The 16,588-nt window shown below is 39.1% G+C and overlaps 1 protein-coding gene across 1 annotated transcript; it reads left to right on the forward strand.

Annotated features, from left to right (window-relative positions):
• Positions 1-2,645: 2,645 nt before the first annotated feature.
• On the forward strand, positions 2,646-15,916 carry cep85l (centrosomal protein 85, like). Its single transcript, XM_071514607.1, has 11 exons — positions 2,646-2,660; positions 2,921-3,006; positions 5,600-5,717; positions 6,717-6,875; positions 8,995-9,147; positions 11,250-11,404; positions 11,880-11,997; positions 12,102-12,152; positions 12,940-13,047; positions 13,808-13,991; positions 14,735-15,916. Exons 1-11 carry the CDS (start codon positions 2,646-2,648, stop codon positions 14,902-14,904), a joined length of 1,317 nt encoding a protein of 438 aa, XP_071370708.1. The 3' UTR covers positions 14,905-15,916.
• The last annotated feature ends 672 nt before the right edge of the window (positions 15,917-16,588 follow it).

The following is a 16,588-nucleotide window of genomic DNA, read 5'->3' on the forward strand; positions in this document are numbered from 1 at the left end:
CAGTTCCCAGTAAAAAGGGCAATAGAAAACAAAGTGAAACTCATTTTCTATATCAGTCAAACAGCACACTGAACAAATTCGCTTTTCTTCTTCCAGACTGACATACAGTCCAGTTTCAACCGCAAGTGGTAAAATACCAGATCTCCATGTAAGTAAGCCAGGTTTTCATTAGACAGGCTTCCCTGTACTAATAGAGATGATTGATGAAGACAGACTGTACCTTTGCCAGGATCACAGAAGGCAGGCTGCTACACTGGCCTTTCCGTGTTTCCGTGTTGATTTTTTTTTTAATTTTTTTTTTTTACAAATAATATTCTGAAAAACAAACACGGACACCATGAACACCGCAAGCGCAATTCCCCATTCGGTGTGATGATGGTGATGATGATGATGGTAGTGTTGATATGACAGTGACTACAATGATGCTCTGCGCAAGAAGATACTGGTCTTTATGTCAGTGGTAATAAACATGTGTTTATGCCCAATGGGCCTCATTTATCAAGCGATTTCTGAACAAATTTTTTTATAAATATTTTGTATTCAACTTTACACATGAAATCAGGATTTATCAAAGTTTTTGTACGTCTGAATTGTTTGTACATCCAAACGCCACAGTTTGTCTTTTATCTCAAGTCTTTCACTTTTATTAATGGACAGTAAATTGGCTACTTTGAACGTATGCTTATACTTTCTCTCAAAGTATTACATAGAAGAAAGCCATAAAGAAAGCAATAGTTTAAAGTATTGGTTCTCAACGTGGGGTCCAGGGACCACCAGGGGTCCTTGAGGGGGTCCCAGGGGGTCCCCACCAAATTGATGAATCGTTAAACTTCATTTACAAGAAGTTAACACAATTAGAGAATGTAGAAGAATGACTGTTTGATCATAGTTTCACTGTTATCTCTCTACCTACAATACAGATAGTCATGGAATTCTGGACAAAATCATATCTAACATTAAAAATATTCTCAGATTTGGGTCTGAGAGACAAAATCTCAATGGTGGACTGTCCAAATGTGGGTCTGTGGCTCTAATGTGGACTAAATTAGGGGTCCTTGATATGAAAAAGGTTGAGAATCACTGGTTTAAAGAAACCAACATGAATTTGTTGTAGGCCTAGATGCGATTTCAAAAAATGACTGATCGATATTGCGCAATTGGAGAGACTAGTTAAAGGGCTAAAACACTGTAAATCCCCCAATAATCTGGACTCAGAGGGAGGGGAGAAGCAGATAGGGGGGTGGGTGGGGGGGGGGGGTGGAGATATTTTGTGTAGTGGTCAATCCACAATCCGATGTCATCTGTTCCCTTGAGCCCCTCGGCTGGTGAAGAGTTTCAGCGCTGGGCATGATGTCGCTTTTCCCATCTGGAACAGTGCCAGAGGCAGACACATCCCCAATGATGGCAACGATGCAATCAGCGGTTTGGGAGGGTGCACCAGCAGTTATTCCCTGGCTTCCTCCCATGACCTTGACATTCCTTTGGTTGGCAGCAATGCACTTTGTAGGGAACAGTTTTAAATCAAACCACTTTCTATTAACTTCTTTTGTGGTTCTCTACGAGGATGTACCAGCCTCCTTCCAAAGGTCAATTTTTTGTGGAGCCACAATCCCACTATGGAAGCCCATTTCCGCTAGTGTGATGAAAAAAACAGTCCTGTAAGTCATTATAATGAGAAACTTTCTCAAAATAATGAGTTAGTATCTCAAAATGAGTTAGTATCTCAAAATAATGAGAAACTTTCTCAAAATAATGACTTAGTATCTCAAAACAATGAGTTAGTATCTCAAAATTATGAGAATTTTTTTTTATTATTTTGAGAAAGTTTCTCATTATTTTGAGATACTAACTCATTATTTTGAGATACTCATTATTTTGAGATACTAACTCATTATTTTGAGATACTAACTCATTATTTTGAGAAAGTTTCTCATTATAATGACTTACAGGATCTTTTTTTTTTCATCCCACTGCTCCTGCTGCAGAATAGTATTTGGGGTTTTTTCAAGACAGTGAGTATTTCCTCAGTTTCTGCACCGCTGAAGTTCTTCTTTTTCACTTTCTTTGATGCCATTTTGGTCTGGAAGATTGTTAATGTGGGTGTTCTCCTTTACCTTTATGTTGCATTTCTGAGCCGGCGACAATGTTAATTCATGATAATTAAGGCCTTGTGAACGCGCTTTCCATTTACAAATGATTGGGAACATAGGCACATGAATACAATGGACATCATGTGACTCGAACATTTGACAAATACGGCGGCACTTTTTCAGCTGTGCTTTCATGTATTGCTTGCTTGCTTACTTGTTTAGAATATTATATATACTGTATATACTATATGTACATTCTTTGGTTACGTCATATATATACATATATTTTATGTATATTCTTGGCTATTTCTGTGGATATTATCATGGATGTTGGAAGAAATTAGCATAATTATCTAATTCCTTTGTGAATGCTGCTGGTTTATGTCTATAATGATCATGGGATTCCTGGGTAGCAGGGGGGTGGGGTTGGGAGGAATGGGTGGGTTGTACTGGTAGTTTTGTTAATGTTTGTTTGCTGTTTTTGTGTCTGTTTTTGTGTTTTTGTGTTTTTGATGTATGTACACTGCCTTGGTCCATCATGTTAGGGGCTAGAGGATGGGGGTGGAGTGGGTTGGTGGGAGGGAAACAAGGGAAATGGGGGGGATCTGTTGTAGGACACTTTGCTTTGTTTCCTTGTGTCACTTTTGTGACTGTGATGGTGCTCCCCCTTCCTTATATACACAATAAATAATTGATCACAAAAAAAAGACAAATATGGTGGCAGTTGTTAGTTCGTAAAATTGTACGAGGAAACACTCATATTTACAAAATGAGTGATAACTGAGACCCATTGTGTGTGAGCTAACCTCTGTGTGTGTGTGTGTTTACAGATGCTGTCGGGGACCTCCCTACCTGTCAACACTCTGGTGAAGATTAAAGAGGGGCTGCTGAGACAGAGGGAACTGGAGATAGATAGGTACTGCTGGACGTACACACACTGGAGTGGCCGGGGTGACTTTGTCATTTAATATGCGTGAAGGAAAGAACATGATGTGCAACAGACAGCTGCACAACTCATAACAACGCATAACAACTCATAACAACTTAGCGAGTTACTTCACAAATGGTCACACTGACTTTATGACAGCCAGGGCCCAGTCACTGCCGGAATACATGGAATAACTGAGGTGTGTCTTGCTGCTCACATATGTTTTACAATGGCATCACAACCAGGCCAAATACACAGCAGGACAATATTGGATATTTTGACTAATACTGATCAAAAGGCCTCTAGAAATCCTAGACATTCTGTTAAACAGTCAGAATGTCAGAATGTCAGAATTGAGGTCCCTGCTATGATATTTGGAATATCACTTGATTTAAAGGTTCCATATTTTACACTTTCCAGTGTTTTATTTTATCTCTTGAGGTCCATTCAAAGCTGTGTGTGTGGTGTCATGTACCAAAAACACTCTCAGTCCATTTTTACACGTTCATTTTCCAGCATCTCTCTGAGCCTTAGCAAGAACAGGCCGTTTCTGTCGCCGTGTCTTTAAGGCTCATTGATATTAACGACCCTGTGTTCTGATTGGCTAACCGTTTCAAGAGTGAAACATGAGACACCGCAGGGAAACGACACCCGTGTCAAAATGGCACCACCGTGAAAACTCTAGTTGGCGCCGGTGCGTTTTGTTCCTTTCATAATGTTTAGATAGCACTTCTTTATAATCCAAGAAGCAACTGAAATCCCGTTTTCCACAATATGGGACCTTTAATGAGTGAGAGTCACATTTGGTCACATTTCCATTTTAGCACCTCTCACTGGTAAAGTAAAATTTGAGAAGTGCACTGGTAACACTTTACAATAAGGGTACACTAAGTTAAACAAGACAAGGTAAAAAAAAAAATAGAAATATGTTTACATACAAGATTATTAGCAATAAGTGGAGCTCAGACTATATTTTAAAACATGACAATGTAGCCTCTAGAGAGCTGTTCAAAGTGATAAAACAAAAACATAAATAAGTAAATAAATTTAAATAGTTACTTCCTACACAGTTTATCAAAAAGGAGGCAAGAATACACAAACGAAATTCTCATCACCTGCTTCATTTAAAAAAAAAAAAAAAAAATTGACAATCTCTTTCAAGATGCTTGATTAATTAGCCTAACTGCGGTATGCAGAGTTGAATTTTTCAGTCAGTTTGTTTTGAACTCCGCCCGTTTGTTTTGGTTTCTTAATGACGCTTATTACCGTCCTTTGACTTTTCAGGCAGTCATCTCTGTGTGCGCGCAGGTGGCGGTCACTCATTTGTCTTTCATCTGCATCAGGGAGGGACACTAAGGCATGATGAAAACAGCAGAGGCCGTGCACACCGTTCTCTCCCACAGGACTCTGTGTTCAGCGAAAACACGACAGAGCGGCTGCAGTGTGATACGAGAAAAGATGACCGACAGATGCAGGCATATGTTGGTTATGTAGGCTTAATGGGCCCTTTCTCCTAAGAGGGAATTCAGGCAGGAGCCCTTTATTTAAACAAGAGCTGCTTGGTGCGTTGGATGAATGACGAGTTCCGATTCGTAGTAAATGGTACGGAAATCAAATACTGGTAACACTTTACAATAAGGGTCACTAAGTTAAGGGTTAGTTAATGAATACGCATTAACTAACCCTTAACTTAGTGACCCTTATTGTAAAGTGTTACCAAATAGGGAGTGCCGAAGATCATCGGTGGTTTTGATTGATTTGATTAATTGATTTTATTAGGATCTCTTTTAGCCAAGACGGCTATTCTTCCAAGAGTCCAGTACAATAAAATCATATTTTTAATCAAAAACAAGAACACAACAACACACAGACACACACACACTCATACCCACACTCACAAACATCACACAAACAACCTAAAAAAGTTTTCAGTAAAATGACATGGGTAACACTTTACAATAAGGGTCACTAAGTTAAGGGTTAGTTAATGCTTAATAAGCATTAAGTAACCCTTAATTAACAGTTAACTAATGTGTCTGGTAATCATTTACTAATGGTGTTCATGTTAACTAAGGCATTAATTTATACATTATTTAATAGTCATCTTTATAAACTATTAAATAATGTATAAATTAATACCTTAGTTAACATGAACACCATTAGTAAGTTACACATTAGTTAACTGTTAATTAAGGGTTAACTAACCCTTATTAAGCATTAACTAACCCTTAACTTAGTGACCCTTATTATAAAGTGTTACCATGACATGTCAATAATCCTTAAAACAAAAACAAAAAAACAAAAAAGAATGACCATCTACGACAATAAATTTACATTTTTCTAACTAATATTTTAATCTGCCAGGATCAAGATTTTTTTCTTCTCATCTGTAGCTTTGTCGAGAGCAACATAAATCTTAATAATAAATCTTAGAATTTGGCGGTCTATAAATACAACAAATGAGAACAGGTGATCGATGTGGCAGCTGTACTTGTGTCCATATTTCTTCTACCTGATTAACACAAAGGTCGTCCCTTCTTTGATACCGTGATTGTAGCCAGCAATGGTTTCTGTCTTCCAGACAAAAGCAGCAGATCCTGCAGCTCCATGCCCGGATCAGAGAGAACGACCTCAGAGCACAGCAGGTCCTGCAGAGCCAGAGGGGACGCTCTGATGACCCCTACATCCTCAAAACTAAGGTAACACTCAGCGGATACCTATGAGTGATATACTTCACAGATATCTGCATCTAAATTCACAGTGGTGGAAGAAGTACTCTGATCCTTTACTTAAGTAAAAGTACCAATACAGCAATGTAAAAATACTCCATTACAAGTAAAAGTCCTGCATGAAAAATCCTACTTAAGTAAAAGTACATAAGTATTAGCAGTAAAATGTAGTTAAAGTATTAAAGTAAAAGTAGTGGTTTGGTCCCTCTGTCTGATATTTTATTATATATGACATCATTAGATTATTAATACTGAAGCATCAGTGTGTAAGCAGCATGTTACTGTTGTAGCTGCTGGAGGTGGAGCTAATTTGAACTACTTTATATACAGTTAGCTAGTTTAGTCCAGTGGTTCCCAACCTAGGGGTCGGGCCCCTCCAAAGGGTCACCAGATAAATCTGAGGGGTCGTGAGATGATTAATGGGAGAGGAAAGAAGAAAAAACAAAGTGCTGATACACAAATCTGTTTTCAGTTTTTGGACTTGATTTTTGCTGAAATATTGGATCATTTGAACATTTATTGAAATGAAACCATGTGAGATTTAGAGGGAAAAATCACTATTTGGTGGAGCTGTTAACAACTCATAGACATCTGAAATGTGACCCCGACTACACACTGCTTTTTGTAAGACGTCAAAAGCCAAAAAGGTTGGAAACCACTGGTTTCATCTTTAACAATGTGTTGTATTTTAAAAGCTTGTTATATTATCCATTGTGTCAAATCTCCATCTGAAAAGTAACTAAAGCTGTCAAATAAATGTAGTGGAGCAGAAAGACAATATTTCCCTCTGAAATGTAGTGGAATGGAAGTATGAAGTAGCATCAAATGGAAATACTCAAGTAAAGTACAAGTATCTCAAAATTGTACTTAAGTACAGTACTTGAGTAAATGTACTTAGTTACTTTCCACCATATGGAAAATGTTTAAATAATTATCAAAGTTAAAGCAAAACCTCTGGTTATCTAACAGGATTCGGCAGCAGGAGCCCCACCAGGGCATCCATGCTGTGATAACGAGGAGCTCGGCAGGAAACTGGCAGCGGCTGAACTGGAAGTCCTCCATCTGAACGAGTTCCTCAAGCAGAACACACAGAAATACACCGAGGACATCAGAAAGCTGGAGGAGAAGGTACAACAGTCGACAGCGTTTCCATCCATTTTTTCGTGGTGCTGATTATGCATGATTGAAAAAGAAAAACATATATATGCCACGATTATCATATAGGCATGATATGGACCTTGTTCCCTCTGCAGGGTTCATTCATACCCTCATTTTCATTATGTTGTGAGCACATTGGCAAGGTTATTATCGTTTACGAAAACTAACAAAATAACGAAAACTAGGTGTGAAAAAACATTTTCGTTAACTGAAACAAAAATAAAAACGAGGCTTTACAAAAAAACGATAACTAACTGAAACTGTATTGTGTGTTTACAAAACTAACTAAAATAAACTAAAATTATAGAGAAAATGTCTTTAGTTTTTGTCTTTGTCAATTTATTTAATACATAAGCCTAGTATTTAGAATTTTTGAATCTCGCCCCTGACAAATACCCCATATTACAAAAAAAGACTAAAACTAACACTGAAACTAATAAAAACTAAACTAGTATGGAGAAAAGGGAAAAAAAACTCAGAGGATGGGTCATCAAGGCATTTTATTGGCAAGTTATTGTCAGTAAGAAACTATTGCTGATACAGACTGGAGGGATGTTATAGACTATAAAGCAGGGGTCGGCAAGTAAATTTGGCCTCGGGACAATTTTTTCTAGGTTATTAGATGGCGGGCCATAACATAACTAGAAACAAAAGCTCAATTTAAGACATTGGATTTTAAAAAGTTACCCGTGTTATAGGCTATGATGAGGTGTGTGGGTCAATGGGAGTGATTGGAATCTCCGATTGGATTATATTTGGGTTTTTTTTACTTAGAAACATTTCGTTTAGATGGAAAATGATAAAATATTTTGGTCCCTGCATTCTCCTCCATGAATGCAAGACACGTGAGAGGAAAAGGCTGACAAACAAAAACGTGGAGAATTTGCCTGCACATTTTGCCTTGTTTTTGTCATTTATTTTTCTTCTCCTTTAATAACGTTTGCTAAAAATATACAGACTGCAAAGCATAATGTGGTTTTGTAAGTAATATATGTACTGGGGGCTCTCATAGTTGGCCCAAGACTGTTAAATGTAAAATAAAAAAATAATAAATTAGAAAAAGAAAAGAAAAATGTAAAGAATTCTAAAATCTATGGGGGGGCCAAAAAATATTGCTGGTGGGCCAGTCATGGCCCGCGGGCCACCTGTTGCCAACCCCTGCTACAAAGGATTGTTATTGCTCAATATGGACAGAGTGTACACACTGCAAGTGACTTTGTTGATGGCTCTGATTACATCTATGTCATGGTCTCATGCAGCTACACTGGGGAATTTGAATGGCTGTGACTTCTTGTCCATAGGCAGAACTATTCTTGATGGAACAAAATCACATCAGAAGGGAAACCAGAAAGCATGTGAAGCAGCGAAGTAGTAGTAGTAGTATTTTATTCAGTCATCACACACAATACAATAAGTATAAACAGTATATACAATATACAATCTAATATACAATAAGTATAAGCAGTCTAGACAGTATAAACAAAATCAACAATCTATGTATTAAATAGTGACTGAAAAGGCACAGGCAGAAGCATAATGCCTATTCTACATTCTTATCAATTTAAGCTACCCTCCAGAAATAAAAAATAATAATCAAATAAAAAATCATTCACACTTGTAACCCTCAAAAATAGCTTTATAAACCATTCTTTTGAAAACCAAAAGCGAGTTACACATTCTTAAATTTATATTAGCATTGTTCCATAATTTAACCCCAACAATAGAAATACATCTCCTTTTAATCTGTTTTTTTAGTGTGAACATGGTGTTACAGCTCTCCAACACCACATCTCAGAAAAGGATCTACAGTGTATATTCACTTATTACATGCATATATAATGTACATCCATTCACATACTTTTTATGCAAATCAAGTGCACATTTCATATATCATATGCACACAATATAATGTGTGTGCACAGAGTTAATACTTTACCTCGTAATACTTTTTTTCCTACTGGACAGCCAGGCTAGGCTCCATACAGAGCCACTGGGGCATTCTTGGTAGGGAAACAATAGGTGATTACATTCAACACCATAATAATATTTAATGTCACTATATTACTCATATGAGGCTCATTGTCCACAGATGAAGACGAGGGACCGCTACATCAGTAGTCTGAAGAAGAAATGCCAGAGAGAGAGTGAGCAGAACCAAGAGAAACAGCAACGCATCGAAACGCTGGAGAAATACCTGGCTGACCTGCCCACGCTGGACGAGGTGCAGGCCCAGGCCCAGCAGGTACACACACACACACACACACACACACACACACACACACACACACACACACACACACCTGGTAGATATCAGGGGTCAGATTGTATTTTCAGCCTTTTTTCTTCCTCAAAAGTAAGTTTTTCTGTTTTTAGTTTTGTCTTGATCACTCCCTGTGATATTTCAGTTAGTGATGTCCACTGAAGGCTGTGTCTGTATATTTTATACTTATTATTTTTTTATGAATAATTTAGCTAACACGGAATGTGCCAGTTGAAACCGTTGAATATAATATTACTGTTAATTCTCTGTATAGATCATGCTTGATGTATTTTACATGGCTAAATAAATGTTTTTTTCTGTGTTTTTGATCAATATTTATTATGTTGAATATTTGACTACTATTTACCAGAGGTGTGACCAAGTCAGCTTTGCTCGAGCCCCGAGTCAGTCTCAAGTCTTGAGGCACAAGTCTCAAGTCAAGTCCCAAGTCTAAATGTAGATTACCAAGTCAAGTCCAAGTCATTAATGTGAAGTCCCAAGTCTAAATGTAGAACAGCAGGTCAAGTCAGAACAAATCAAGAGTCCAGTATCAATTTAATATCTTAAAGAAAACTAAATATCTAGGACTTTTCGATGCAATATGGTTTTAATAGGATAAAAACGTAGAGCATCATGAGTTTGATTTCTATAATCAGTTTCATCTTCAGTAAATTCAATCATTCCATACAAATTCAGAAAACAGAATTTAAATTCAGTCGTCTGCTGGAACAAATCTCATCACTTTAAATTTAAATCATTTACTCAAACACAAGATCTCAAGTCAAGACTTTAGAAACCTTTTCAAGTCATCAAAGTACAAGTCAGAGTCAAGTCCCAAGTCACCAGAACCCAAGTCAAGTCAAGTCTCAAGTCTTCTCTTCATGCTTAATGATAGTAATGACATTCATACTGGTGGTTGTGAATGGTGCAATACCTCCCGTTGCCACCAGTGGGCAGTAAATATCAGGCCCTGGGCTTTGTTCCCTTTTGTAGATTTATCCCTTCTCTTTTGTACTTGTTCATTACACACCTGAGAAATAAGACAGATATTATATTATTATTATCATAGCAATAAAGTTTGAGGAACATTTAAACCTGTCTAACCATGTTACCAGTACAAGACTCACCCCCTAGAACAGTGTTTCTCAACATGGGGTCCGGGAACCACCAGGGGTCCTTTAGGGAGTTCCAGGGGGTCCCCAGCAAATTGATGAAACTTCAGCATTTCATTTACAAGAAGTTAGAGAATGTAGAAGAATGACTGTTTTGATCATAGTTTCACTGTTATCTCTCTATCTACAATAGTGATAGTCATGGAATTCTGGACAAAATCATATCTAACAATATTCAAAAGACAAAATCTCATCAAATGGGGGTCCGTTGCTCTGATGTGAAGTCAATTAGGGGTCCTTGATATGAAAAAGGTTGAGAATCACTGCCCTAGAACAACTTCACTTCCAGATAACTAATTTCCAAAGGTACAGTGTATACTATCAAATTCATAAATAAATAAAACCAGATACATTTGTAATTGGCTTAAAAAAATAAATAAAAAATAAAAATAAAATCTAAATAAACCCTTATCTTAGCTGTTATAAATCCCTGGTAAGAAATCATAATCCAGTAGAAATCGCAGACACAATTTGGCAACTGAAACAGGTCATCATATAAAAAAAAAATCATGTTATGAAAGACGTGAATGTCCCGGTTCACACTGCAAACAAAATGAGATTAAAGATTGGAAGTAGCGAGTCATATAATTGGTTTTGCTGCAGGTTTTGTATGTTTTATGTCACAATTCCAGCTAAAAGTAACAAGGTAAAACAGAATACTGCTGAAAAAACCTCCGGTAATCCCAGAAAGATATTGATTTATTGTTTTTGATTCATTTTCTTCTTTTAAAGTACAGCTGTACGAATAAACCTGCTTTTATTTGTGCACATTTTATATTAATTAGTGCTTTGGCTACACTAGAATACTTGCCATATTTATGAAGCCATTCTGATTATGATTGTATGATTCTATGATATTCTTAGTGGCCATACTGATAATGTGTGTGTGTGTGTGTGTGTATGTGCGTTCAGCTGGAGGAGGTACAACAGAAAGCCAAGGATCTGGAAGAAACGGTGTCTCAGCTAGAAAAGAGTCTAGAGGAAGGATGCACGCTGATGAAGGAGAAAGAGGACCTGATTGAGACCCAGTCCAAGAGGGAGAAGGAGCTGGTAGCAACTGTACACAGGTACATGATGAACTAGTTTTGGTAATGTCTCTACTTTTTTCTACATTGGACTGCAGAGTAGGGCTGGGCGATATGGTTAAAATCAATATCAGGATTTTTTTCGATACCTCTACTGCAGAGCTGCTTAAAATGGTCTCAGATGTATTTCTCACTCTCTCTGTCTCTCTGACTTTCTCTCTTTCTCTCACTCTCTCTGTCCCTCTGTCTTTCTCTCTGTCTCTCCTTCTCTCTGTCTTTCTCTCTGTCTCTCTCTTTCTCTCACTCTCTGTCTTTCTCTCTGTCTCTCTTTCTGTCTCTGTCTCTCTTTCTGTCTCTCTGTCTCTCTTTCTGTCTCTGTCTCTCTTTCTGTCTCTTTCTCTTTCTGTCTCTCTTTCTCTCTGTCTCTCTTTCTGTCTCTCTTTCTGTCTGTCTCTCTCTCTGTCTCTCTTTCTGTCTCTCTCTCTGTCTCTCTTTTTCTCTGTCTCCCTGTGTACAGCCTGCAGCAGAAGGTGCAGCAGTGTTTGGAGGACGGCGTGAGGCTGCCCATGCTGGAGCTGAAGCAGCTAGAGGTGGAAAACACTCGACTACTGGAGCAGCAAGATGACAGCAGCAAGGTAGCAGGCTATACAAACAAACACACACACACACACACACACACACACACACACAAACACACACACAGAATTGCCATTAACATGCCCTCTCTGCTTTTCACCAGCTGGTCGAGTATCAGAAGAAGCAGATTGAGAGACTGACCCAGGAACTCATGGTAATAACCAGATCCACACACTAAGACAACCTCTGACTGACAAAATATTGCCATAGCAAGATATTCTGTTGACAGTGCACAATTTCCTTGTTGATTTAGCCCAAAGTCATTTCAGCTGCAAATGAGATTGTATAGGGAGATTTAGAATTGGCATACCGTATTTCCTCTAATAGTGGCCGGTAGTCAATTAAAAGCCGGGTCTCTGATAATGGCTGGGGCCGTGGTCGACACAAACAAATGAAGGCCGGCCCCAAATACAGGCCGGGGAAAAAAACAAAGGAAAAATCAACGGTGGATACCGGTAAACTGCCTGTTATATAATGTAACTGTAGTTTGTAGTAACGTACAAGTGCCACAAGATGGCAGTATGCCACAAGATGGCTTGACCGGCGGAAGTCTCTGGAGCATGCCGTCGCCGATTACCATAATTATCGGTAATGCATTGCAGTAACAAAAAAACGGCTACCTAACGTAACCCAACAGAAGCAGATCAGAAAACAAGGAGGCTTCGTACTAAAATATGAGCAAATATACTTATCAAACAGAGGGAATTAGAAATAAAGGCCTGTCTCTAATATAAGCCTGCTTCCAATAAAGGCCTGGTACCATCTGCAGTTGAGGTAAATAAAGGCCTGGGCCAATATTAGAGGAAATACGGTAGTTCATATTTGGTTGTAGTTTGGGCAATGGATGTCATCCTCGTTGATGGAGAAGACCCTACTTTATCTGCCCACATGCACTTGACACATAAATCAGGCTTAACTATTGCGTGGTTGTGCTGTGGCAGGCCACCGAGAGGAGGCTGCAGACGGAGAGAAGCCTTTCTCAGCAGCTCCAGTCTCAACTGTTGGAAAAGGAGGACGACCTGGCCGCCCTATCCAGAACCTTCCAAGAGGTATCAGTCAAGCCTGTTTCCTCATCCACGTCTGTCTGTCTGCCTGTCTGTCTGGGGACCAGTTCTTCAGAGTTCCAAAAAGACCTACAGTATATTTACACCATAATTTAGTGCAAATCTTAACTACAGCTGGTTGATTTGCAATAAATCATGGTGTATAGGTCTTTCTATTCACAGTGTGATTGTTTGGCTGTTTTTGTTTTGGAACTCTAAAGAACAGGTCCCCATTGACTTCAGTTGTTTTGGAGAAGGCTGCTACCAAGTTGTGCTGGCAACCTCCCTGTGTTATATGGACTAACAAATTTCACCTGTGTTTCATTTGGCATGAGGGTGAGAAGATGATGACAGAATTTTCATTTTTGGGTGAACTATTCTTTTAATAACCCCAGTGACATACCCGCACTCACACAGCATAGCCTGATGTCCTCTATTGTTACCATTTGTGGATTAGTACATCTGTCTTTTGACATCTGCAGTGGGCTCCAAAGATTTGCCATTGTGTATGAAATAGCTACAGTGTAACTTAACACTCTGACAGTTGGGCCTACTTTCCTACTTCAAAATAAGTCAGTCTCAATATTTATGCACAGAAAAGTCTTAATTAGACTAGTCCCTGCTCTGAGCTTTGCAGTTTAATCCTTGTCCAGCACCAGTGAAAGAGGTGGATATATAAATGACTTCGAAAAATGGTCAGAGAATCATGGTGTACTGGTCTGTTTCCCTAAGTTAAATGGAAACTCCCTCTGTGTCTCCCACCAAGAACCAGCAGCAGGCGGACGAGGGCGTGTTGGCATGTCCCGTATCCCAGGTGGAGATGCCGGAGGCTGGCTGTCTACTGAAGGAGATGTCGCTGTGTCTGCTGGACCTCCAGGCTCTGTGCAGCATCCTGGCTCAGAGGGCGCAGGGCAAAGAGCCCAACCTGGCCCTGCTGCTGGGCATCAAATGTATGCGGATAACACACACAAACACACCAGGATATTGTATTTCCTGTATTGAATATTAGATACTGTTTGTGCAAGGCTTTGAACATCTGAAAAGATGTGCTGGCTAGCCCGTCCTCCACCACAAAATTACGATTACAGGTCAGAACGAGGGAGGAGAGGAGACAAGGAGAGGAGAGAGGAGAGGAGACAAGGAGAGGAGAGGAGACAAGGAGAGGAGAGAGGAGAGGAGAGGAGGAGAGGAGAGGACAGGAGGAGAGAGGAGAGGAGAGGAAACAAGGAGAGGAGGAGAGGATAGAAGAGAGGAGAGGAGACAAGGAGAGGAGGAGGGGAGGAGAGGAGACAAGGAGAGGACAGCAGGAGAGGAGACAAGGACAGGAGAGGAGGAGAGGAGAGGAAATGAGGAGGAGAGGAAGAGAGGAAAGGAGAGGAGGAGAGGAAGAGAGGAAAGGAGAGGAGGAGAGGAGACAAGGAGAGGAGACAAGGAGAGGAAGAGGTTCTAAATGCTAGTCAAATTAACAGGTGCCACTTTGTGGCAAAAAGACGTCCCTGCTTGGTCACAGTAGACAACACTTGGCTAACCAAGGTTAGAAAGATTTTTCCAGTATTAAATTTATTCAGAGAATGCAAAACCTTTCATTGCTGGTGCGATGCTTAATGGCAATCTCACCAGACTTGTAAGGGTTCACTTCACTGTGTATTTCCCCTTACTTAGTGATGACTCGCCTCTTTCACTCTCTCTCTAGCGATGGGTATATCTGCTGAGGAGAACGACAGCAGGGCGGTGGTGGTGGAGGATGAGCTGAGAGCCAAGCTGCTGGAGGTCGGGCAGCTGAGGAGAGACATCGACGAGTTGAGGAAAAGCATCTCGGACCGCTACGCTCAGGATATGGGAGACAACTGTGTCACCCAGTGACGCCCATCACCCTCCAGCTCCGATACCGCTGCTCTGACCCTGGATGTTTTTTTTTTTTAACTCTTCTTGCCCTCATCTCTTCTTCTCCCCATCTCCGCTGAGTCCTCTTCACTTTTGAGGCCTCAGTACGCTTAATTGATAACCAGAAAAAAAAACTGTTTTATAAAAGGTATTTCTTAACAATTAGGTACAGAGAAGCAGAGTTGTTTTATTTTACTGCAGCTCTACGTTGAAGGGATTTCAGATTTCTGAATGTAGGCCCAAGCTGTGAATCAAGTTTACGTGAAGCAGGCTTCTTTATGTGTGTCAGAGTTTGAGTTGTGAGGAAGCCATCAGTGAGGCTTCCAGTTTGTTGTAGAATCAGCTTTTACGATGGTCATGGTTTGTCTGCTCTTAAAAAAAAAAAAGGGATTGTGAGTATATTTTTTTATGTACAAAAAGTCAGAACACAAGTATGTCCCGCCTCCAAACCCCATTGGCCAGTAGGAAAACGACTGAACTGCTGCTATGTCAAAGTGCCTCTTTGAGTGACAGCTGATTCCACCAATCAGCTACTTGCATCTGAAACTAAGGTTCCTTTTCATATCTGTTCCGTCAAGACATCCACCCTCACTTATGAAGCAGTCAGAAATTATCACATTCAAGCGCTGCAAGGAACTTTTTCCATTTGATTAATGAATCTCTTAATGCTCTAATTTGATCGCTCATATTTGGCAACGCCTTGCAACCAGTCCATGTAATAGGAGGCTTCTAATGGTTTTAATGGAGGTAGATTTGTAGAAACCTATAACTGTCAGATAATATAATAACTCAAACTGTAATACAATGTCCCTCTGAATGAGTCAAAAATGCAATACAACCTGAGTTTATAATATTTTTTCCTGATAATATGGATAACGGATAATTATTATAAGGGGTGTAACTTGGTTCAGTTATTACAGTGTCAGGGTGAAGATGTTATTACATCATCTAGTGACTTATTGCATTGACAGGTTTTACCCCATTTTAACTTAAGAAAAGTGCTATATAAATAAAGTTTATTATTAGTTTATTAACAATGTTACAAAGTAACAAAGCTTCACAAAAGGATAAAATACAATAAAACAATAATAATACAATATAAGTGAGTAAAGTAAACTAGTAAACTTAAGGACATTTTATGACATTGTAACAAGTTATTACATTACCTGTAAGTTATTGCATTATTAGCCGCTACAAGCATAACCAAAAGGAGCAAAATTATACATTAGGCCAGCCTATTTCTGCATTTAATTCTGTAGATTGATTTGCCTTGATCAAAAAACGATTTAAATAATATCATTGACTGAACAGACAGGTTTCAGTAAATAATGCTGGCTTATTTTGCCATTCTGTTTGCCCAAATATGTAAAGAATTACTTCAAATTAGCGAATTCACATTCAGACCGGACGTGGTGCGACTGATACGCATCACAAATTGTGTATGATCATATTCAGATCCAATTGGAGCGTATGCTACATTCAGAAATCAAAACAGGTCAACCTCACCTGAGCAGCACTGACTGATCACACCTCTCCTCCTCCCATAATTCCATCTTTCTGGTTCCTGTGTATGAATGAGCTAATGTAAAATACATTGTACAATTTCTGATGTTAGAAAAATTTAAACTGATTTATACAGAGGCAGAAAAAAAAAAAAGTGACA

This window comes from Centroberyx affinis, unplaced genomic scaffold (genome assembly GCF_046629955.1).
Source record: "Centroberyx affinis isolate AG114_WGS23_722 - 3 ecotype Tasmania unplaced genomic scaffold, CSIRO-AGI_Caff_v1 ptg009398l_1, whole genome shotgun sequence".
Lineage (NCBI taxonomy): Eukaryota > Metazoa > Chordata > Actinopteri > Beryciformes > Berycidae > Centroberyx > Centroberyx affinis.